Source organism: Prionailurus viverrinus, chromosome A2, assembly GCF_022837055.1.
Source record: "Prionailurus viverrinus isolate Anna chromosome A2, UM_Priviv_1.0, whole genome shotgun sequence".
NCBI classification, from domain to species: Eukaryota; Metazoa; Chordata; class Mammalia; order Carnivora; family Felidae; genus Prionailurus; species Prionailurus viverrinus.
In genome coordinates, this window is record NC_062562.1 from 46,499,274 (window position 1) to 46,524,017 (window position 24,744).

Sequence of the window (24,744 nt, forward strand, 5' to 3'; positions counted from 1 at the left end):
AAGTCTGGGCGGCCTATGGCGCGGGAGGGAGTCCCCGGCCGCGCCCCACGAGGCCGGGCCGGGCCGGGCCAATCCCGGGCGACTGGGCGGGCGAACGCGGGGCCCGGCCGGCCGGCCCGAGGGACTGGGGGTGGGGGACAATGGGCCGGTTCCTGGTGCGTCACGGGGGAGTTCCTTAAAGGGGAAGTGAGCGGGGCTACGGGCGGGTGCGGGGTGCGGTGGTCCGCGGGGGAGGCCCCCGCGCTTTAAAATAATGCCCGCGGCGCCCGCGCGACCATGCAATGGCGAGCGCTCGTCCTGGGGCTGGTGCTCCTCCGGCTTGGCCTCCATGGAGTGCTGTGGCTCGTCTTCGGGCTGGGGCCCAGCATGGGCTTCTACCAGCGTTTTCCGCTCAGCTTCGGCTTCCAGCGCCTAAGGGCCCCCGACGGCCCCGTCTCTCCTGCCTTAGGGCCCGCGGGCCCGTCGGGGCCGTCGTGGCTGCAGCCGCCGGTCCCCGGAGCGGCGGCGGGGCGGCGGCGGGCTCCGCGGCGGCCCGGGCCAGGCATGTGCGGCCCGGCCCACTGGGGCTACGTGCTGGGTGGCCGGGGCCGCGGCCCGGACGAGTACGAGAAGCGCTACAGCGGCGCCTTCCCGCCCCAGCTGCGCGCCCAGATGCGCGACCTGGCGCGGGGCATGTTCGTCTTCGGCTACGACAACTACATGGCGCACGCCTTTCCCCAGGACGAGCTCAACCCCATCCACTGCCGCGGCCGAGGGCCGGACCGCGGGGACCCGTGAGTAGCCGGCGCTGGCCCGACGCCCCGGGCCGCGCGCACCACGCGCTTCCTTGCGTCCTCCGGGTTCCCCAAGGGATGCCATAGCGTTTAGGGTCCAGCGGGCCACACCCGCCCACCTGGGGCCTTGGCCCGACCCCCCGGAGGTCCCCCTGGGCTTGGTGGGGGTGTGGATGGGTCCGTGGCTGTCCTCTTCCTCGATTCTCCCGGAATGTCAGTTACAGCACAGCTGTCTAGCTCAGTCTCTTTTACAGATGGGGAAATTGAGGCTCAGAGACCGGAAGGGACAGTGGCAGTACCAAGGGGTAGCTTCGGGGGCTTTTGACTCTCATCTCCAACTCCTTCTCCAGATGAATATATAATTAAAATGAAATCCCTTGTAAAAACGCAGTTTCGAAACAAGCCCTTATTTCCCCGCACCTGCTCGCATCCCTGGCTTTTCTGTGTAAAAATTCGAGAGTTGATTCTGGGAAAGGACCTAAAGCCAGGTAATGAGTGCGAGGCAGAGCGGGGTTACAACCTTTCTCCTTCATTTACAGGGGCTGCTTCTTAGGCTGAGGATACTTACATGAAAGGGAAAGAGGGAGAGGGAGGGAGGCAGAGAGGCTAACTAGCTGAGATTTGGGGTCCTGATACTCAGGCTGTGATTCCCTGGCCGCAGAATTGACTGCCACCTTTATCTGTCCCATAAATTCCTCCCCTCTGGTGGCAAGGTTGTCACGGAAGTTCAGCCAGTGTTCCTTTCCACCAGCCTTGTCTGTGGAGGCCAAGCTTCCAGGGTCACTGCTGTTGACATCAGAGTCCAAGAGGACAGCACACTCAGCTGAGGACCTTCCACCTGGAGGGAATGGGTGTGCTTTGTCACTGACCCTGTTAGACCACATTGGTGACTACCTTCCTCTGTGTGGTGAGGGTGGACCAGAGGAGCTGCTCAGTGTCCTGGCCCCACATCCTGGGGGTGGCTTTGTACTTCTGGGGGATGTACTTTCCTTCACCTGGGGAAAACGAGTCCGATCCTTAAGTTCTGAAAAGGAAGCCTGTATACTAAAGGGATTTGAAGGGTTTTAAAAAATGGTTTGGTTATCTCCAAAGTCATATTTTAAATGACAGTTTGAGGAGCATGAGTTTCAGTGATGTAAGGGCACATTCCAGGCTACTTTCAAGGGACTGTGCCTTTCTAAAATTGCAGGAAACTGATGAGTTATTTTTCTTGCTTCACTAGATCAGGCTTTGTGCATATAAATATCTTCTATCTTAATTTTTTTTTGAGAAAAAGTTTTCTTAAGTTTTGAAAAAAAATTGCTGGGCCTTTCCAGATGTTTGGAAAGTAATGAGTCGTTTGTTGGTATTTAACTGTACCAGGCTTTATGCCTGTGTATTTTCTGTTAATTTCATTTTTTATTGTTGGAGGAAAAAAAAATTAAAATTTGAAAAAATGAAAAAGCCTAAAACCCCACCAGACATTTAATTTATTTTTCCTTGCCAGCTCCTGCTCATATGCCTACACATTTTTTACATAGTTGAAATCAAAGTGTGTGTACACATTTTGGATCTTGATTGTATTTTCTCGCTAATGCTCATGGTATTACAGGAAGGGAGAGAATACTTTCAGTAAGTGCCCTTATTCTCTCTCGAAGACTTTTTCCTCAGATTTTCTTTTATGGCAAGGACCTAAGGAAACGGTTTAATGAGTGCTTGTGATCACACTTTCAGTTGGGAATATGGTGGTCTGGAGAGTTAGCTGATGACATTTGGATGCTTTTCTTAATGAATCTTAGGAACCCTTTGGGGAGTTGGAGCCCCTCTCCAGCAACGTGATGTGTCGGTTGATTACCCTACTGGGCCCTGTGGTAGTTCCGGGTGGCGTAGGCCTTTGTTTCAGACTAAGTCTGCTGATGAGTGTCTTGGTTTGATTGTGTAGTGGCGGTGTGGGTAAACTGAGGTCAGATTGCTTTGAGACAGTTATATTGCTGTTGGAAAGATGGAGTTTGAAATGTCGAGGGGGTAGCATTTGGGAAGGGTCATGCCCAGAGGTTAGTAAACCTTTTGGTTGATAAACTTTTGATGTCTTTGAGGAGATGAAAGAATTCTGGTGTTATGGTGATCTTGAGTAGATCCTCACATTGGCTGCTTCCAAGGAGTGGAAAGGTTAAGTTTTTTACTCCCCTTTCTTTAACTTAACTCCTTTCAGACTAGTATTTGCTTTTCTTCTTTTTTAAATCATATATTTTTTTAAAAAAGATTTTATTCTATGCTTTTTATAGCTTATTTATTTTTGAGAGAGAGAGAGCGTGAGCAGGGGAAGGGTAGGGAGGGAGGGAGGGAGGGAGGGAATCCCAAGCAGGCTCCATGCTGTCAGTGCGCAGCCCAATATGGGGCTCAAACCCATGAACCCTGATATCATGAACTGAGCCGAAATCAAGAGTTGGATGCTCAACCAACTGAGCCACCCAGGCACTCCGAGATTTTTTTTTTTTTTTTTTTTAAGTAACCTCTGCACCCATCATGGGTTGCAAACTCACAACCTTGAGATCAAGGGTCACATGCTGTACCTACTGAGCCAGCCAGGCACCGCCAGACTAGTATTTTCGAAGAAAGTTTAGAACCAGAGTTTTGGCATTCTGGCTCTGAAACAATAGGATAGTTTATATCCCCCAAGTAAATAACCTGCAATAAAAATTTTTCAGATTTTAAAAAATCAAATGTATTCTAATAATTGTTTTCAAGCGTATTCTAATGATACATTTAAAATATAGAGTGACAAAGCCATTAGAATGTTATGCAAAAAGTACAGAAACAAAATATGGGTGCTCAATATGTGTATCTTTTCTTTCTAGTCACATTTACCTGAGGCATATCTTGCCCGTCATGTTTAACTATAAATAGGGTGAGGGTTTAACATGAAGTAAATGAAACCCGAACGCTTTAAAATAGAAAATCTTTCTGTTCAGCTACAGATGACTATGCAAAGTCAGTCACTCTCATATCCCCAATTTGGGTTGGAGGATCCAAATTCAAAAGTTTCCTCAAGTGAATTTGAATGTTCTATTTTTTGTAACCTTGTGAATAATAACGATAGTTCTGGCCCTGGGCACGTGACCCTTCTTTGCGTCCTCCCCAGCCAAGTTGCTGTTCAAGTAAAAAAGCAAATCGCCTTTGAATCACCCTAACCAGTATTGGCCCCCAAACCAACCCATTCCTCAGCAACGAAGCTTAAGATGGCCTCCTCTGCATTCTTCTTTCTTTCTAAAATCCTGTCCCACTACACAACTCGGGCCTAAGACTTTTTCTATGATGCCATTGAACTTTTGAAGACAAGTTTCTTTGATTTACTCGGTTCTCCTTTCAGTTCCTTTTCTTTAAGCTGCTGTTCCACATTTTAACATCACTTGAGAATTATGTATTCACCTTCCTTTCCCTTTGTCTTGTCTTCCCAGATTATCAATCCCTCGACACAGAGACTGTTTCTTGTATTACCTCTGTGTCTACCCAGCACCAGGTATATTTCTGAACAGCTGGTACAGGTTAAGTGTATGTGGGAATTTTTTTTTTTAAACATATGTTTGATTTTGTCAGTTACGTCATCAAAAATTTTCTGTCAAAGGTGTAGTTTTCTCCTCTATCTCTGTTTTGGGGTGATAAGAACCTTAAGAATTCACAGTAGAGTGGGATCGCCTGGGTGGCTCAGTCAGTTAAGCGCCCGACTTTGGCTCAGGTCATGCTCTCATGGTTCATGGGTTCAAGCCCTGTGTCGGGCTCTGTGCTGACAGCTCAGAGCCTGGAGCCTGCTTCAGATTCTGTATCAGTCTCCTTGCTACTCTCCCACTCACACTCTGTCTCTCTCTGTCTCTCAAAAATAAATAAATATTAAAAAAGTTCACAGTGGGGCAAATGTCATGAACAGTCACACATGGTAAATTAAGTGGAGAGTTTAATTCTGGGTCATCATGGTTCAGCCAGCTGGTTATGTGGAAAGATGTGTACTTGTGAGCCTAGTCTTGTACTAGAAGATTGAGTTCTTGGCTTGAGACACTTAGCAGATATGAAGTCAGGCTGGCCATTGGTCAAGAATACCTACAAAGAGCAAGACCACAGTCTTACATACTGGGCTGGCCTAAGTGGAATCACAGTAATATGGTGCTGCTAGGCCAAGAGCGTTCTATGGAGTCTACATTTCCCTTCTCACTCCTCTTCCTTTTCTATTTTGGCATATTTTAAAGACTGTATAGCAATTACTCGGTAGAAAATAATTAAAAGTGTTTTAATGAACACCTTAGATTTTTCAGTCAAATCCTTTAGGGGGATTTGTCTGAGTGGAGAGAAGGAACCAACTCCATTATTCCAAATATTTATTTTCTTTTACTATGGCATTTCTTATAACTGTTAATTGTTAGTGACTGCTTGGGCACTGTATTGAGAAGTAGGTTGAAATTGGGTCCATTTTAGTTATTAGCCTAAAAGGAAAAGTGCTACAAAACACATGAAGGAGTGCAGTGATCGAAGTTAGTAACACCTTCCACCGACCTGTGTAGGTGGAAAGAGTGGTGTTGGCCCCAGATGAGGGTATAGCTCAGGAGAGCGTGTGTTTCACACGTAGTTTGAATGCTAAGTGGCGAAGGAACTATTTTCTAATGAGGTGGGTGTTGCAACCCACTCTTTGTTTCTGAGCAATAGAGCAATGCAGTTAAATATTTAAACCCAACAGGATGTTCTTGAATTGGCAGAATTAAGCACAAGGATCTTCCTGTCTACTTTGACCTTCTCCTCCAACTTTCGACATTTCCTGTATGTTTTCTTGCTGGCACTGCCCTTGAAGTGCTTATTTTTACCCCACGGCTCTCGTCTTTAGAGCACCTTTTGGAATTATATGAACATATTTAGAAAGAATCTACAAATAGAAGAAGCAGGTGCAGTTTTTCAGCCATGCGGTGTGCTGGCCTCATGGCTTGTAAGGGGCAAAATAACCCTGGTTTCTAGATAGCCTGTTCTGTATGGCTTGTTTTCAAAAGTGTATCTAAAAGTTAGCTCTAAATTCTTTGTCCTAGATTTAGTGGGGTAACAGCATATAACAAAGCAAGTGGAAGGCTCACGTGAGATCAGATGTGAAGTGTCGAAGCTGTGTGTGCCTGCTTCATGTAAGGCCACTGACCCCGACCAGGGCACGCTGGAGGGTACATTTTCAGAGAGCGTAGCAAGCCATCCAGGACAGGGGAAGTGAGACCAGGTCCCGTAGGTGTGACTGAGGGAGTAGCTATGGTGGCCTGGGACGTGCTGCAAGATGTTTGAGTTTTGGTGAATCTGTTGTCGAAGATGAAACTCGGGCTTTTCACTTTGGTCTTTAATAAATGTAACCTTTTTAAAATTTTTATTAAAAAATTTTTTTAATGTTCATTTTTTGAGAGAGTGCTAGAGTGAGTGCGGGCGAGGGGCAGAGAGCAAGGGAGACACAGAATCTGAAGTAGGCTCCAGGTTTCGAGCTGTCAGCACAGAACCTGATGTGGGGCTTGAACCCACAAACCATGAGCTGATGACCTGAGCTGAAGGGGGATGCTTAACTGACTGAGCCACCCAGGTGCCCCAATAAAAGTAACCTTTAAACAGCTGTCCCATTTCTCCTTACTCCAGCCTTTTCAGGCTTCTGCAGTTACTCTCGGGGCTGGTGGGAAGGAGAGAGGAGAATGACTGAAGTCCCTGGAATTTGTCAAGCTGCACTATTTCTCCGTCCTTGCCCTTCCCGGATGTTTTCGTTGTCCTTGTCATCGTTTTCAGTGTTACAAGGAGCAGTCTGAGTGACTGGGGAGCTTTACTTTCCCTGCAGGCCTGAAGGCAGTGTCTTAAGATTGCTCCAGGAAGGGAAATCAGTGTTGACTATGGGGGCAGGAGGAGTGCGGCAGACAAGTCTCACCGTGGCTCATCTCCTCCGAATGGGTGGAGGTGATGGGGATTCATTGGTTGAATGAATGATAATGAGAAAATGAGATCAAGAGGTTAATTTATTCCCCCAACCAAAGCACCGTGGTGATAATGGGAATATAACTGAAGGTATTTACTTCTCTTTGTGTGTAACCTGCTGGAGTGTCTGATTTCTATATTTAAGGTCACATGACAGGGTCTTCCTAGTTTCGTTAACAATGATTTTGAAATCAGAGCTTTTTGAAGCTGGTCAGAGAGATGATTTGTGGTGATAAAACTGTGTCTCAGGGCACACGATTCTGGTTCACCGTCTCCTGACTTCCTGTTGCATGTTTCCTCAGTAGCATTAAGGGTGCATCTATTCTGTGAGTTGAGTCTACTTACAGACACCATAGAAAGGGTCACTTATGAGATGGAAAGACTGTTGCCATACTGATCCACCTGTAATTGGCCCTGAATAAATGAGAGTTTCTAGCAGTTTTAGTTTCTAATGGATGTTTAGTTTTATTGCCCTTTTTCTCTTTTAAAATAAAGTACCTTTGTTTAATTTTAATTTTGTTTCTTTTTCAGTTCAAATCTGAACATCAATGATGTCCTTGGGAATTATTCATTGACTCTTGTTGATGCATTGGATACACTTGCGGTAAGTGTGTAGGCTTGTTATTATTTTTGTAATTAATTAAGGCATTTTGGAGTTGCATACCCCTAGTTTCCACCATCGAGGGAATTCCAGGAAACCTGATATTCAAAATGTATTCATAGCTTTGATAGCCATTGTTTATTTTAATGACCTTAATGCTGAGAGCAAGAAAAGCATTCAGGGTTAAAGGGACGGAAATGTGATTCCCCTAAAAAAAATGGAGAAGAAAGTATGATTATTTTGAGGGAACATGTTTTTCTCCCAGTTTCCCACTGTTTTATTCCATAAAGGAGCAATGGAGCATTCCATTAAAGTTGACAGTTACTGTAGTTAAGATTTCAGAAGTAAAAGATAAGCTCAGGGTGGGTAGGGCCCCTGAGATAGCATTCAGCTACTTGGTCCCCTTGTGTGTGTCCTGGGCCCTGGTCCCAGCCCCTGCGTGAGACCCCTAGAAATGCTCCTCTCCTATGTGGGACTCCGTAGTTTGTAGACACTCCCTACTCCACATTTGGGCTGCCAACTTGGGTGCCGCCTTCACCCCCCCATCCCCTGTTTCCTTCAAGGAGTCTGGGAAACTGGAGCTTTTTGAGTGGATCTGCAGAAACACACTGAAAGCAGGATGGCACTGTGGCATGGTACTTAACCATTGGGCTGTGTCGTGTGCCTGGTCTGCTTCTTGGTTCTTTGCTTCCAAGAGGCTGTCTTCCAGAACAGTATGTTAAAACCTCCTTGATCAAGGTGATTTCACAACCTCTTTGCTCCTCGTCATTGTCCTGCACGGCTTTACCACTAGAGAATTCTTACCATAGTCAAGCCCAAATACTGCATTTAACAACGTACTCTTGTCTGTTTGGACGTCCCTGAGAAGAATTTAAAGCCGTCAGGGGTTAGAAGTGGGTCATGCTAGCTAAGTTTGCGTTACAGCTGCCCAGTGTCTTGCTGGCAGAAGAATCACCAGAACATGGGAAGAGCTTGAGTGATTGCTCTGCATCCTCACAGGCCCGGGGTCTGCGGGGACTATGGGCTTTCATTCTGCCAGGCTGTGATTGCATAGCACTTTTGGTTTCCCAGTCTCTCTGGGGTTCTTGCTGCTGCGCTTCAGTCATCCGTCATCCATGATCACAACGTGCCCAGACAAGTATGCTCAGCCTAATTGGAATTAACTTGCCACATATACCAGAGGCTGACTCAGACCATAGGTGTTGGTTAAAACAGAGTCCCAAAACTTAGATATGTTATGAAAGGCATAACATCTCTTCTCCCTGACCCCTCTTTTTTGGCCTGTTGTGTCTTTTTATCCTCCTGCTGTGCTCATTAAGTACAGAGACCTCATCTCTATTACTCATTGTCCTCTCCACACCTCATGTGTCTGATACATAGTAGGAGTGCAAATATGTGTTCAAAGAATGAATTCCTACAAAGCCAGCATTTCCCAACACCATTTTCAAGGGTGTTCTCCCTGAAGGAAGAGTTGCTTTCTCAAACGAACTTGAGAAATTCTTCATGCCTGTCCTACTATTGGAGAACCACAACATACACCAGCCTTTCAGAGGCTCTGAGAAGTTCTTCAGTAAAGAAACTGTTTTAACTCTTTCTTTCCAGCCCACATTTTCTTAAGCCTGAGTGAATGATTTCATAGCCTGCTTACTCTGTTCTGTAGCTGCCTAAAAGGGTAAATTAGAGTATGTAATTGAAAGTCACTGGCTTTCTTCACCATGCTCCACTTGATCTGAGATTGTATCAGCCTCTGCAGGTGCTAACAGATATTGTTGCTGGCGAACATCTGTAAGGAAACAAAGCCACTTCTGTGGTTTTCATTGTAGAATATCCGGTGTTGAGTGTGCTAGCACTTTAGGCTTATTTTTCAGGTGTTACTTCAGTTGAGGGTTTCTTGATCTCTTGCTAACATTTTAAATAGGCTCTAACAGATGTGCTGTGGAAACATTCAGATGATAGCAATCCCCTGACCACTGACTGCAACTTGTGGCATTATTGCATAATCTTTTAAAAAGAAAGAACTAAAAGTCAGGAAAGAAACGCCTGTACTCGATCTGCCTGTTTACAGTGAAATAACAACGAAGAAGGGACAAAAAGATGAGCTGGACCAATAAATACTGGGAAGTAAGGGACACTTGGAAGTAGTAGTATCTGGATGAAATTTTTTGTTTTCCCTTTGTGTGTATGTGTCCTGATGATGTCCTTGTAGTACCAGGATTGTCCTGAATTTTTGAACAGGATGAAACCATTTTGGTTTAGTGAATCTGTAACATTTTATGCCCAATTTGCACTTCCTATAGGAGAGAGCAGCTTAGCATGAGATCATATTGATGCACCCAAAATAGAAATCGTAATTTTAGATCACTCTTTAAAAAGGACATGGAGCTGATTATTTGTTTGTTTGTGTGTTTTGGATGCCACTGGTTTTATGCTGTGCTCCAAAAGATAATGCTTCATGTTCTCAAAGCGTTTAGACATCTGGACAGCAGGCAACAAGTCCATTTTCCCCAATGTTTTGGTCTCCCGGGAGCCAAGCCCCAAGCTGCTGATTTATTTGAGGAGCACCGGGAGAGTTATATTTTTGTTTCTTCAGTTTTGGAATTTATTTTTACTCATGTTAAGAGTTTTAGGAACTCTGGCGCCTTGCTTGCTAAATCGGATTAGACCGAAGTTTGAGGGAGAGTGGAGTGGGAAAGTGAGGGCTACTCATGGTTCATGAGGAATTACTTCACAGTTTTACCATTCGGAGATCGGATTCTTGAGTTGCCATCTGTCATGGAATATGTTCTAGGAGACAACTGTGCTTTTTCTGCCTTTTGTGTTTCCGCTCCTCCCGTGGAGGACTTTTAGGTGAAGTGGCCCAGCTCCTGCCCTCTCGGAGCCTCGTTCCATTACAAGCTATGGTAATGGTTTGTGTTCCTCTTTTTAAAGATAATGGGAAATTCATCCGAGTTCCAGAAAGCAGTCAAGTTGGTGATCAACACAGTTTCATTTGACAAAGATTCCACCGTGCAAGTCTTCGAGGCCACAATAAGGTAAAATAGTATATAAGATGGATTGAAGACTTCTTTTGTAAGTGTGGAAGGAGAGAAATTCCTGCGAGGATTTCCCTGTGAGATCCAGGTAGAGAGTCGTTGGAGACCTTATGAGCCCTGTGTCCATCTTTCCTCTTCCTTTTGGGCTTTATCAACAGTGGGACCCTTGACATTTCAAAGTAATTACGTTTGGGGCTGAAGAGAAAGACTCACCTAAGCTTTAATGAAGGTGGGAGTTAGGTGTGCTTTTAATGTAGATTTTCACTGTTGCACTTCATGTCTGTTTTCGTTTCCTTCCTTCGCCGTGTCCTAGGAAAACCCCTACATATTTCTGACGGAAATGAAAGTTTCCCATTTTACCTACCACCCACAGAGGACCGCTGCTTACCATTCGAGTGTATTTCCCCCTTTTCCCTCTTAATGCAACTCCCTCTTCTCTCTCCCTCCCCCGCTCCGTGTTCCACACTCCAATTTGCTTCTTGTCTCTTTTAAGTTGATATGTTGTGACTATTTTACTATTTCATTTAAACTTTTGGAAAATTATATTACTGCACACCATTCTAGATGTATCATTTATTTCAAGTTAAAGTTATAAAACCGTTTGTGCCGAAACACGTCACGATGTACCTGAGATCATCGGAGTGGTACATGAATTCCTGGCTCTTAGGGACGTAGATCTCAGCTGGTGGCCGTCTGCCTCTGAGCAGGTCATTTTCTCCTCCTCACCTTCTTCTCTTCCTCACCTCACATCCTCACCAGAAGTTGGGTGATTTCTGAGCTGTTTGGCAGCCCAAACAGGGAAAGTGACTTAGTATTTGTTGTTTTGCCCTTTCCTGTTTCTTAGATGGTTAATTGTGTTCCCCATGTGAGAGAAATCAAGAGTAATTTATTCATATTGAAAGGTAATGTTTATTCTGAGGACAGCTAGTATACTCTCTTCTGATGAGATGGCTGAGACTGCCAGCCATTAGTTTTTACTTTATGTGAGATTATTCTTGGAAGCCCCAGATGAACGGTTCTCTTTCTCCCGGGCAGTAGTGTGGTTAACTAAGAATCGGTTATTTATTATTAGGGCTGAAAAGAACTTCAAGAAACCATTAAATTCAGTCTCTCTGATTCTTGGCCACTCTGAATTCACGAGGGATTTGAGGCTGCTTCTGTCCCTTGGAACTGGATTGTGTACATTGACGAGCAATATGATTTTATTATTTTTGTGTTCTTGTCATCTTGTCTTCTAGGGTCCTAGGAAGCCTCCTTTCTGCCCACAGAATAATAACTGACTCCAAGCAGCCCTTTGGTGACATGACAATTAAGGATTATGATAATGAATTGTTGCACATGGCTCATGACCTGGCTGTGCGGCTCCTCCCTGCTTTTGAAAACACCAAGACAGGAATCCCCTATCCTCGGGTAGGTAGACTAGTTTGATGTTTCAGCATCTTCCTGAATTGAAACTCTTTAAAAAAAAAAAAAAAAAAAAATTATATTTATTTATTTTTGAGAGAGAGGGAGAGACAGAGCATGAGCAGGGGAGGGGCCGAGGGAGAGGAAGACACAGAATCTGAAACAGGCTTCCGGCTCCGAGCTGTCAGCACAGAGGCCGATGCGGCGCTCGAACTCATAGACCGCGAGATCATGACCTGAGCCAAAGTCGGACACTCAGCCGACTGAGCCACCCAGGCGCCCCTAAAACTCTCTTTTGATTATTTTATTTGGAGAAAGGAGGGAGGTGATGTGGAAGAGGAAAGCTGTGTCCTAGAGACAATTTGGCCCTAAATGCGATGTAAATGTTTTCTAGTTTGTTCAGCATTTACTGAGCACCTACCGTGTGCCAGGCACACAGTGACATACCTGATCTTTCTCTTAAAGAACTTAATGTTCCTGTGCTCAGGGTTCTTAAATTCTTCTGCATGTGAGGTTTATATCCCCTGCTACAGAATAACATGGGGAATTTGTCTTTCTTTCTGACTTGAGTACATGTCCCCAAAGACTCTGATGTGTATATTGTAAGGATCCTGGTGAATGTTCTTTGGAGTGCTTCACATGGATCTTTCAAATAAAAGCCTGCACAGCCCAACAAGTTAGCTGCTGATTTACATGCAAGATCTGGAATGAGATTATATGCTTGTGGCACCCGATTTGCTGAGCCCAGAACTCCCTTGGGAATTGAGTCAGCCTTTGACGTAACCAGCAGAGAATTGCCAGACCACAGAGCCTCAGGGATGAAACAGGCTGTCACATTCTCCCTGTGTCTCCTTTCTCTCCCAGTCTGCAATTTGTTTATGTTTGCTGAGCAGGGGTGAGTTCCTAGTAGGTCACTTAAACTTTGTAAGGGGTTCCACAGCAGAGCTCTGTTTCTAATGCCAAAGCCTGGTGCCCTGTAACCATGAAGAGAACCCACTGGAAAGAGACGGGTTAGTGAATAGCATTGTGACGATGCCCCTAAGACTTACTAAAATAAGGTGGTGGTGTTCTTATGGTCTTGTAGGTGTGACCTGGAAAGTGGTGAGCTGAGTCACACTGCAACAAGTTTGGGTCATTGGTGGAGTCTGGTGGCTGGGACATGGCCTTTTGGCCCTGGAGGGTTCCTCAAGTTTTGCCACAAATCCTTTGTCTCTTCCTGTCCCCAGGTGAACCTGAAGACTGGCGTTCCTCCCGACAGCAATAATGAGACCTGCACAGCAGGAGCTGGTTCCCTCCTGGTGGAATTTGGGATTCTGAGCCGACTCCTGGGGGATTCTACATTTGAGTGGGTGGCCAGACGTGCTGTGAAAGCCCTTTGGAACCTGCGGAGCAATGATACAGGATTATTAGGTGTGGTGGCACTTTCTCAGGCCATTGGGACTGTGTACCTACGACCCCCTTTCCTTCCCTCTTCTCTGGGGCTCTCTCCCCTCTCCACTCCTTCTGTCTTGCACCACGAATCTGACAAATGACTCCTCAGAAAGACTGGACTTCTGTGTCTGCTGTATCGGTTTCTCTGTGGGGATTTCTGCTTAGAGGGAGGCTGTAACATTCAATGGGAAAGAATCATGCTTTTGCTGTTTGAGGGTTCCCTTCTGATTTGAATCCTTTGGCAATTCCACTTGAAGATAATTGTTAATGGAAATGCTGTAAGAACTGCCTCTAAGGCAGATTATATTGTTTCAATCTAAATAGAGGGATTTAAAGTTACTGGTAGAGTGGCTTTTTCCTTTAAAAAAAATGTAGGCACATGGTAGGAGGTTGAAAGGCCAGATTAAACTTATATTAGGTGTTTTGGGTTTTTTTTTTCCTCCTTTGTGAATGTTTGGTCAAGATGTTATTTGAAAAATTATGGGGCCGCCTGGCTGGCTCAGTTTGTTGAGCATCTGACCCTTGATTTTGGCTCAGGTCATGATCTTAAAGGCTGGGGAGTTTGAGTTCCACTTTGGGTTCCTTGCTGACAGTGTGGAGCCTGCTCGGGGTTCGTTCTCTTTCTCTCTCTCCCCTTCTCCTTCCCCCCTCCCTTCCCCCACTCATGCTCGCATTTGTGCATGCACACACTCTCAAAATAAGTAAATAAACTTAAAAAAAAATTATTATCGGGGTACCTGGCTGACTTAGTAGAGTGTGTGACTCGATCTCAAGGTTGTAGGTTTGAGCCCCACGTTTGGTGTAGAGATTATTTAACAATAAAATCTTTAAAAAAATTATTATGGAACGTTTCAAACATGCAGTCATAGGGAGAAAGTGTAATGGATTATAATTACCTATGGACTCATCATTCATTCTCAGTAAGTAATAGTTCTTGCTAATTCAATATTTTATTTTAAACTGTCTTATACTGAGAAAATTTTTTTGTGTCATTGAGAAGTAACTTGATTGCTTCTCCTAGAGCCATGCAATGTCATTCCAAGAGCACTACTTTTTATTTTTATTTATTCCCCCAACCTTTTAAAAATTTTAGTTAGTTAACATGCAGTGCAATATTGCTTTTAGGAGTAGAATTCAGTGAGTCATCACTTACATAGAACACCCTGTGCTCATCTTAAGTGCCCTCCTTAGTGTCCATCGCCCAATTAGCCCATCCCTTACCTACTTCTGTGCAGCAATCCTCAGTTGGTTCTCTGTATTTAAGAGTCTCTTGTGGTTTGTCTCCCTCTCTTTTCTCCCTGCCCTTGCCATATGTTCATCTGTTTTGTTTCTTGAATTCCACTATGAGTGAAATCATATGGTATTTGTCTTTCTCTGACTGATTTATTTCACTTAGCATAATATAGTCTCCCTCTCTCTCTCTCTCTCTCTCTCTCTCTCTCTCTCTCTCTGTATATATGTATATGTGTATGTGTATATATATATACACACACACATACCACATCTTCTTTATCCATTTATCAGTCAGTGGACATTTGGGCTCTCTCCATAATTTGGCTATTGCTGATAGTGCTCCTATAAACATCGGGGTGCATGTATCCCTTTGAAGGAGCATTTTTGTATCCTTTGGGTAAATACCTAATAAGAGCACTCCTTTTTAAAATGATTTTTTAAAAATAATCTCTATGCCTAGCTTGGGGATTGAACTCATGACCCCGAGGTCAAGAGTTGCACGCTTCACTGACTGAGCCAGCGAGGTGCCCTAAAAGTGATTTTTGATTATTCCTTAAGTTCTGAAATGTATTTATGAATTTGTTGTATTTAACAACAATGGTAGAAATAAAGTTGCCCAAATTGTCACCCCACCACCAGATGATTGGCCGGTGTCAGCACAAATTGTCACCTTTTAAATTTCCCATAGGTTCTTTCAGCCTGGCATTTGTAAGGTTTATATACCTTCAACTTAAAATATAAATAAACATTTTATTCTGTGTCACATTTGGCAGTTCAGGTGTTTTCAAATTGTTGCCTTGTGTTTATAGCTACTGTCTTTAAAATCTACATCTAGTTCATCAACTCTTCCTGTGTTGGACACTTGGATTCTTTCTGTTTTTTCTTTATTTTCCCCCATTTTACAGATAATGTAAATCATACAATTCATAATTCTTGAAAACAACATAATACTTTTATTTAAAAACATTTTTTTTTTTTCATTAAGGATAAATTCCCAGGAATGGCAGTACTGAGTCAAAGGCTTTGAACACTCATTTGGTATTTGAAATGCACTGTTAATCTGGAAAGGCAAAATGACAAACTTATTTTTCTTTTGCCTTCAGTGTTTTCCCCATTTTTGTGCCAGTGTTTAAACACTGTATTTTCAGAAAGATCTCCTGGCTGCCTGTGCCTCTGCTGGGACCAATAAAACTGTGAGGGCCACATGTTCATCCCTTCCCTTTTCTGCCAAGGACGAGGGTGTTGAAGCACATGGGGCTGGAGGAAAAGGGCACCCTGGAGAGGGAGCTGCCCCAGGATAATTAGGCCCCGTGGGCTTCGTTTGTTTTTGCAGGCAACGTGGTGAACATTCAGACGGGCCACTGGGTCGGAAAGCAGAGCGGCTTGGGTGCTGGACTGGACTCCTTCTATGAATACCTCTTGAAGTCTTACATTCTCTTTGGAGAAAAAGAAGACCTAGAAATGTTTAATGCTGCATATCGGAGTATTCAGAACTACTTAAGAAGAGGGTGTGTGTCCCTGACATCTGTTCTCTTGCTCTATGAAACAAATAGAATGCATTCAGAAACTCCCCTACTTTTCTCAGCATGAATTTATGGGGTCTTTTGGTCTCTGCCTCAGTCATGCACTTCCTGGCTGTTGGTCAGACATTCGAGGGTGAAGACCTGTGTTGGCTTTCTACTGTGCCATAATAATTACCCCGGAACTTAGTGGCTTAGAACAATAAACATTAGCCCACACAGTTTCTGAGGGTCTGGAAGCCAAGAGCCACGGGGCGGATCCGGGGTCTCACAAGATTGTCATCTGGCTATTGGCAGGGACTGTAGCCATGTCAAGGATTCGTCGGGGCTGGAGGACCCACTTCTGGGCTCACTCTGGTGGTTAGCAGGCTTCCATTCCTCACTGGCTGTTGGCTCACAGCTCCTTGCCACATGGACCTCTTTGTAGACAGGTCTATGGCAGCTGGCTTCCCCCAGAGTGAGTGATCTGAGAGAGAAAGACCCAAAGTGTGCTTTCATGACCTAATTTTGGAATGACAAACCAACACTTCCATCCAGCTCTGTAGGTCCTACAGACCAACTCTCATACAGTGTGGGAGGGAACCTTTGTGACTGCCAGGGGTTGGGGATCTTTGGGGCCATTGTGGAAACTGGCTGCCACAGGGAGTGACATTATGCCTGTGTTTCACTGTGGCTCTAATTGCAGATAGAGCTGTAATACAGGACAATTACTGAGTTATTTTGGTTCTTTTACTTTCCAAAGAATTGTTAGGATTGGTCTTTATCCCTAACGAGAGAAAGGACAATTATGAACCCCCCTTCCCCCACCCCTGTTTGTTTCAAACACCATTATTTGCTACTATCCAGTTGTACAATCAGGAGGGCGGAAGAGAAGTGCTGTTTGAAGCTTCTACCCCGGGCTTCTACCCCGATGTCACCTCACTCCCTTAGGTCTTTCTTTGTATGCTTTTGTATATTAAGTGTCCAGTGCAAGTGATAGCTACTGGGTTTGTGCATGCTAGGATTTTCTTAGATCCATAAGAAAGCTGTTGTAGGAATGCATAAGCTGTTGTAGGAATGCATTACGTGAGTGCTGTGTTTTAGTAAGAGGCCACTTTGCCAGGGTTCAGTCCTTTTTGCTTTTTGAAGTCCCAAACTAAATTGAGAAATAATCCGTGAGTATCTTGCTCTGCTGTGATCTTCCAGGCCGCTGGTGTAAGACCTCATTAGAGAAGAGACTCTTCGTGTGTGTGTAGAAGTAACTAGGCCTCCCACTCAGGTCAAATCCAACAAAGACCCATGCTGTATGCCACATTACGTGGTGGTATTCTTAAGCCTGAATATCAAGTGCTTTCTGCAATATAGAGTGAAATCCCTGGTAAGTTACACTGGCTGACTTTGGAACTTCTTTTCTATGGCACCTGTTACTTTCTGCTAGATCCTGGTATGGACAGGTAGAGGCAGTTGATTCCCAAAGGTTTAAAGAATGAGGTAGGGGAACATGTTAACGTTGATTCCATTTGAGGTAAAGGCTGCTGGAGTAGGGCTGGAGCTCTGTCAGCAATCTCTCTTTTCACCTTTGACCGCTCTGCTTGGGTCACCAGTCGGGAAGCCTGTAACGAAGGAGAAGGAGACCCCCCGCTCTACGTCAATGTGAACATGTTCAGTGGGCAGCTGATGAACACTTGGATCGACTCGCTACAGGCTTTCTTCCCCGGCTTGCAGGTGTGTTGCGAGGAAAAAGCAATCATTTTTTCTTTATTTCTTTTATTCTTTTCTTTTTATTCTGTTCTTTTTATGATACCAGAGCATTCTCTGGCTCCTCCGGATTTGGGAGCTTATTAGCACAATATGTCTTGATTATTCTGTTTGTGAGATTAGTCCCCAGAATGTTGAACAGAGCCACAGGAAGCAAGCACAAACCATGGTAAAAAAGTAACCGTATGTGATTTTTGGATCATCTGTCTCTTAATTGTTTATTCTTTGTTCATTGGTACAGTTAACCTGCTGTCCTGTGCAGTTCACATCAGTTTGGTGTTGATGGTCACATAGGGAGGGCATCCTTTTCTCTGGGCTGCTACTTTCGGGTTGGTTTAGTCTCCACCTGTGTTTGTAGGACAGATGAGAACTGGTGGGCAGAGGGAGAGCCCAGGCAGGGCCTCTGTGTTCTGCCTTGCCACGCTGAGAAAAGCGTCTTAGCCTAGTGACCTGTGTCTGCTCCTCAGGTTCTGATAGGAGACGTGGAAGATGCCATCTGCCTCCATGCCTTTTACTACGCCATATGGAAACGCTACGGGGCCCTCCCTGAGAGGTATAACTGGCAGCTACAGGCCCCTGACGTGCTCTTCTACCCGCTGAGACCGGAGTTAGTGGAATCTACGTATCTACTGTACCAGGTACTAGGCTTTGTTGACCAGTAGTTTGTGTTTAAATGCTAGCAGGACTCGTAGCAGTTGGGTTTTAGCACACATTTACTTATTGGTGGAGAATTGTGCTCTTCATAGTGACTCTGATACAGCTACTGCCTGACCGTGGGCTTGTCAGTGTTCCACGTGGTCATGGTCCCACAGGACAGAGAAGGCATCTGCGGCCACACGCGTCGTTGAGTCTAACCTTCTGCAAAGCTGAGCATGCCCGTACCGTGGGACTTTTCTCTCACGCCCTCAAACATTAGAGAGGATTTAGTACTCGGTGTTTACCGGATCTGTTTGGCCAGATAACTCTTTTTTGGGCTACAGTTCTGTACTCATGCACGGTGGAACCCTGGTCTGTGTAATAATTATTCAGACAAAAGGAATTCTTTTTCTTGGTAGAGGGAATCCTCTGGGATTCATCTGAATGCCTATTTTTGTTTAACGCTTAAAAAAAAGTATAGCATTCATTTTTCCATGCAATTCAGTGCCAGAGGGAATGTCACTTTAACTGTGAGGTCTGCCCTGCAGGCTGAGGCAGGTATTTGTCTGTCTGTGCACACGGAGCATCTGCACGTGTTCACAGGTCCTGCAGCTTTCTACAGAGACGGCCTTCAGTGCACTTCAGTAGACCTGTAATACATGCCCACGGTGGGCAAGCCCTCACAAGAAGATACTTAGTTTCATGACTTCTGAGAGTAGGATTAAGACTCTGGTTTAGATTTATTAAAATAATAATAATAATAACGCTAAAGCCTTGCCCTTTGCTTCTAGATGAAAAAAGGGAGAAATGCTATGAACCTGGTCATAGTCCTTGAGTGTAAAGAGAGCCCTCGTGAGTTTTAGATGACCTCTCAGACAAGGAAGAGATAGCCTCTGAGCTGGCTTCTCTGAGCTGGGTGGGCGGTCAGGCTGCACGTGCTGTGAGGAAGTCATGCCTCGAACCGCTCGAGTCCTCCTCCTAAGCTGCCTGAGTCCTCCCCCTAAGCTTAGGTCTGTTGCCTCTGGGTTTACACCTCTTGATTTCTGTCCTTGCGTCTTGCCTGTTTTCAGCTTCTTCCTTGCGTTGTCTGTTCTCTCAGAATCCACAGAAATGTCCAGCTTCGTGTCCCTGCCTTCTGGGCCATCTCCCTGTCCTCCCCTTACGCGCAGCCTGCTACCTTACTAGCGGTTTGCATTTGCTGCTGCAGGTTGGCACTGGGCACGACTTAAAGGCGATCCCTAACTTTTAAACCGTCTGTGGGGTACAGGTCTCATCTTCTCAGAGAATTGTTTTCCTAAAGAAACCATCTGCAGGCATGTGACAGCAGAGTAAGGAGCCCCAGGGACTAGGTTCTCAGGGCAGCTGGAGAGCAAAGTGTGGGGGCCTTCTGTGTGAAAGCCTTCTTGTTCCTGTTAGCTTTTCCCAGGAAGGCCCTAAGTGGATTGGGGGCAAGATTCTGCTTCCCTGGGCCTGCATCTTAAGTTGCTAGAGAGTTCCGAGGCAAGATAGAATTAGATTGGTTCTCCCATGTGGTACTGTCCGTGAGGCATTATTTCTGATCACGACGGGGATCAGGGGCGCCCAAGCAGGGTATTGGTCTGCCCTCAGACAGATTGTCTTAGCCCTGGTTAAGGTGAAACACATTGTAGATGCACTTTGACGTGAGCAATGGAACACCTTAGTCCTGTTACATTTGCGACCCTTCCAGATAAAGTGAGCTGGGCGCTGCACCTGCTTTCGGCCAGTGACTCACCTGCTCGGGAGATTCCTGCAGTCGCTGTGATGTTTGTTGATGGCATGTTTTCCAGGCCCTTGCTGGATCACATTCTCTCATGTTCTCTCTAGGCAACCAAGAATCCCTTCTACCTCCATGTAGGAATGGATATCCTGCAGAGTCTGGAAAAGTACACAAAAGTCAAGTTAGTTTTCTAAGTTCCTTCCTTTTTTCTGGCCCTTTTGATTTATTTTCAGTCGTTTTGGGGAAATATTCCACTTTGCACTTTAATTTATAAAACAGGTCAGTACTGTTAATTCTGTAGGGAAATTGCCTACTGTTTGTGTGGCAGGACTGGTCCATTATAATGGGAATTACTTTTTATTACCTTTTTTTTCCCCCGTAAGGTTCCAGCAGACTATGTATGTTCTTTTTAGTAATTTATTTTCCCTAGTTATACAAATACATGTGCTAAAAAGTTTAGGGAGTACAGAAAACATGGAGGTAGAATATTATCACTGTATTCTCCACGTGCAGATAACCACAGTCCACATTTAAGTGTATATACTTTTTTATATATTTATATGCATAATGTGTTTATGTGTGTGTATATAAAAAATCTCTATATTTCAGTTTTGTGACCTGCCTTTTCACCTAGCAGTATAAGTATTTTCTTACAAAATAGTATTTTAAACTGTCCAATGATAAGTCAGTTCTACAGGTACTGGGACAAAAAAATTTCGTTCAGTCCTAAATTTGCTGCCTGTCATTTTCTTGGTGTCACATTAAGCACTTGGCATGTCCCATCCACCACCCCCACTCTCTCTTCCCCCTACACCTAACCTGGTGATTTAGCAGCCAAGCCACATTTTAATGAATTTGCAAATAATTTCTGGGCTAAAAAAAGGATACCTCTTCAACCTAACCTAATTTGCTTTTCGTATGGCATTTGATAATTTGGTTGATTACTCCAAATTACTATTTTTGCTTTTCAAATCAATAAGCAAGTAGGAAGGAGCAGAGGCAGGACTAACTGGAAAATTGTTTTGTAGGTGTGGGTATGCTACGTTGCATCACGTCATAGATAAATCCAAAGAGGACCGGATGGAGAGCTTCTTTCTCAGCGAGACCTGTAAATACTTGTACTTGGTATGTGTGTTACAGGGTTATAACCAAGAAATGTTTTTTTTTTTTTTTTTATGTTTATTTATTTATTTTGAAAGAGAGAGAGAGAGCAGGGGAGGGGCAGAGAGAGCAGGAGAGAGAGAATCCCAAACAAGCCCCGTGCTGCCAGTGCAGAGCCCGAAATCAAGAGTCTGGGGCTTAACCCTAGGTGCCCCAAGCCAGGAAATGTTGATCACTGCTTGGAGCAAGCATTCATTCAGAGTTCTGTCCAAGCACATACTCCCTGGGCACTGCTTCGGGCTGCACATGTGCTGGCCTGGCGACACAGTACTGTGCACACAAGAGCATATTGCCGTCCTCCACCCTGGTTTCTAACGCTGTGGTGCTTGGGATAGGTTCCCATGAGGACGAGAGCAGTGTCTGTAGCTCTTACGTCTCTCGATGTGTGTGAGTTTGGCTGAGACCCCCAGCCCGGCTGGCTCTCTGTCCACACACACATACTCTCGTGTGTGTGGAGAGCGACAGAATCACGGGCCCTGGAAGAAACCTTGAAGGGGTCATCTTGTCAGCGTTCATTCTTCCCCTCACGGGAGCTGCTGTCTTCATGGAGAGGCAGGTGTGACTTGCCTGGATTTTCGGGGTGACTGCATGGCGGAGCAGAGGCTTCAGGCCCGGTCCTGACTCCTTCTTCAGTGCTCTTCCCCCTTCCCTGCTCTCCTCCTGCTCACATGCATGGTGGTGGTGTGTGTGGGTACCTACCTACTGTCCTGCCTTGTCTGCCACTCTACTCACTGTGGCTGCATACCAAAGGCTGCTTCCTCAGGGCACAGAGTGTCAGGGTCCCCGTTGGGGAAACAGTGAGGGGGCTGAGATTCAAAGGTAATCGAGCAGTGGTGATAGGCTGTGTTATTGAGGCCGCTGGTTCCCAGGCCTTGGGGCCAGCTGGATCAGAATCACCCTGGGGCCCTTGTTAAAATTACAGCCTTGTTGAATCAGAATCTTTACATTTTAGATTCAGAAGCGGCTCAAGAATCTGTAATTTTGACAAGTAGCTTGTGATTCTGCACAAAGCCAGGGTTTGGAACTTCCAGTCTAATCTGGTGTGACTTCACAGAAGACTGCAGAGGGGGCGTGTCCACCAGCAGGCCACATGGCCCATGGCATGATGGCTGTCCTGCTGTCAGACCCCCGTGGGGGCCTAGGTCTCCCTGTCAGAGCACGCCTTGGACTTGGAGCCAGGCTGGCCGCTGCAGGCTGATGGGAGCCCTGCACGCATCCCTGTCCAGCAGCCATTGGTGCATGGGGTGTGCACCAGAGTGAGTGAGGGAGATCCCCTAGGCCATTCTAGAGGAAAGAGCTCAGGGTCTGGGGCCAGAAAACCTAGGCCTACCGCATTCTTCCTTAGCTGTGGAAACAGACCAGCCATGCTGAGTCTTTCCTTATCTGTAGAATACTTCAGGTGACTGTAAGGTTTCTTACGTCACCGAGATTCCTGTTCTGAGCATTGGCTCATTTAGCATTTAGTGGACACCTGCCTTCTCCACCCACCGACCTGTCCCCTCTTCGGTTAGGTGTTCTTTCTGGACACTCCTGCTGCACGCCTCCTGTTGAAGGAGGGCACTGCCCTGTGAGCCTCTGTCCTCAGGGTCTGGCCCGTGTTCGGACAGGAAGCAATGGGATGGTGGTACAGGGTCAGGCTCTGTGCCAGACCCTGGGATAGGGTGAAGGCGTGTGCGTCCTCCCTTCCAGCATTTTCCAGTTAGGGCCTAGGTGTGTGTGAGGTGGGTGGTGGTTCTAGAATTCCAGTGTCAGAACTCTCAGGGGAGCCTTGGAGGGGAGATCATCCTGAGAGCTTTTATAGACTATGCAAGTTTGGGTCTCAGCCCTCAGATTTCTCAGTCTTTAGGTCTGAGCAGGTGGGATGGGATGGGAGACATTCAGGCATTTGGGTTTAAACAAAACTGGTGATTCTGTTTGCAGCCAGAATTGGGAACCACCTTTTCACCCATTTGTTGCTGAAAAGCCTGAGGACCCAGCAAATTCTGCTCCCTGAATAGTCTGGGACACTGTCTCTGGAGTTAGTTCCCAAAGTGCTACAGTTACATTTCTTTTTTCTTTTTTTTTCCTTTCCCACCAGCTATTTGATGAGGAGAATCCAGTCCACAAATCTGGAACCAAATACATGTTTACAACTGAGGGACACATTGTATCTGTGGACAAACATCTTCGGGAATCACCCTGGAAGGAATTCTTTTCTGAAGACGGAGGGCAGGACCAAGAGGGAAAGTCTGTGCACAGGCCTAAATCTCCTGAGTTAAAAGTCATCAATTCCAGCTCCAATGTAAGTGGCTTTCTCCAGCGGTGGTTTCTGTGCGGAAGAGGAGAAAATAATACAAATTGGTCATTTAGAGTCCCGGACAGAAGATTGGTGGCACACTGAGACTGGGTCGTCTGAGAAGAGTTTCACGAAAGACCCTTAACGTAGATAGTGTAGATAGCATCAGGGCGCAGGGAACCATGGGAGCACTGCCTCATTGTCCTAGCTGCAGGGGCTCGTGGCTCCAGGAACCGGGGTGGGGAGAGGCGTGCTGGAGGGGGCAGTCTCCTGGCAGAAGCCATATTCCGAGCTGGCCTCAGTGACCTTGCAGGAAGGGAGCCAGCGGAGTAAACACTGACCATTGTGCTTCCTTCTAATCTGCTGGAGCCCCTCGTTGGCTGCGCGCACCAGAAGGCAGAGGCCACTGCAACCTTTCAACCTCTGGGTATAATCTGCCAGCTTGGCCTCTGGCACCAGAGCAGGATGGGGAAGGAGAGTGATTTGGAAGGACAAAAGGAAGAGATCCAGCCAAATCACTGAGCAGCAGGGGAGGGAAAAAACGCAGTCATCAGTCATCCTGATTTTTAGTGAAATGCTCTTTGAGGTGCAGAAGAACCCAGTTTCGTTTAAAGCAGGGTTTCACTAAGCATGCCTCCCTCCATCATCCTGGTAAGTACTGGGAAAGATTTGGAAATGAGTCCTGGAGTTTCTGGTAGGAGTCCTAGGTTAGTTGTGTTGGTTTGAAGCAAATAGGATGGTTTGTAAGCGAGGATGCGGAAAGAGGCATCAGTCGAAATACCAAACCACGTTACCCCACGGTGCAGTGGATGCCACCTGTCTTCCCAGAAACAGCCTCTATTGTCAAGATTCCTACCACCCAGCCCCACACTGCCTTGGTGAGGGACACCCCTTCATCCCAGGCTCCTTAATGGTCCTGCTGAAGGTCTTTACCATCAGTCTGTGAACTATGTGGACAGCCCAGCACAGAAGTGAGTCCCCCAAATCTCCATAAGGCTGTGGAGTATAGATTAGGTGAATATGGGCCTAATTGAGAAGGAAAGGGGAGCAGGAGAGTTAGGAGGACAGAGATATTAATAAGTCACCTTTTGCATGTAATGCATACCGTTGCCCAGGCCCCTTTTCCAGGTGGTCGTGTGGGTGAATTTCTCACAGCAGCCTTGTGAGGTTAGGTGCTTGGTATCCCCACTCGACAAGTGGAGAAAGGGAGGCACAGAGAGATTCAGGTTGCGAGGTGGAGGCAGGAGATGG

General features: G+C 45.8%; 1 protein-coding gene across 1 annotated transcript in view; it reads left to right on the forward strand.

Moving 5' to 3' along the window:
- The first annotated feature begins 172 nt into the window (after positions 1–172).
- The window catches only part of EDEM1 (ER degradation enhancing alpha-mannosidase like protein 1), a 29,651-nt gene continuing 5,079 nt past the window's right edge, over positions 173–24,744 (forward strand). The window contains exons 1-11 of the mRNA XM_047832645.1: positions 173–773; positions 7,257–7,329; positions 10,255–10,358; positions 11,597–11,768; positions 12,989–13,172; positions 15,760–15,934; positions 17,530–17,650; positions 18,151–18,321; positions 20,165–20,238; positions 21,086–21,182; positions 23,296–23,499. Coding sequence (XP_047688601.1) covers positions 277–773; positions 7,257–7,329; positions 10,255–10,358; positions 11,597–11,768; positions 12,989–13,172; positions 15,760–15,934; positions 17,530–17,650; positions 18,151–18,321; positions 20,165–20,238; positions 21,086–21,182; positions 23,296–23,499 — 1,872 coding nt within the window. The 5' untranslated portion in view covers positions 173–276. The remainder of the gene's footprint in view (positions 774–7,256; positions 7,330–10,254; positions 10,359–11,596; positions 11,769–12,988; positions 13,173–15,759; positions 15,935–17,529; positions 17,651–18,150; positions 18,322–20,164; positions 20,239–21,085; positions 21,183–23,295; positions 23,500–24,744) is intronic.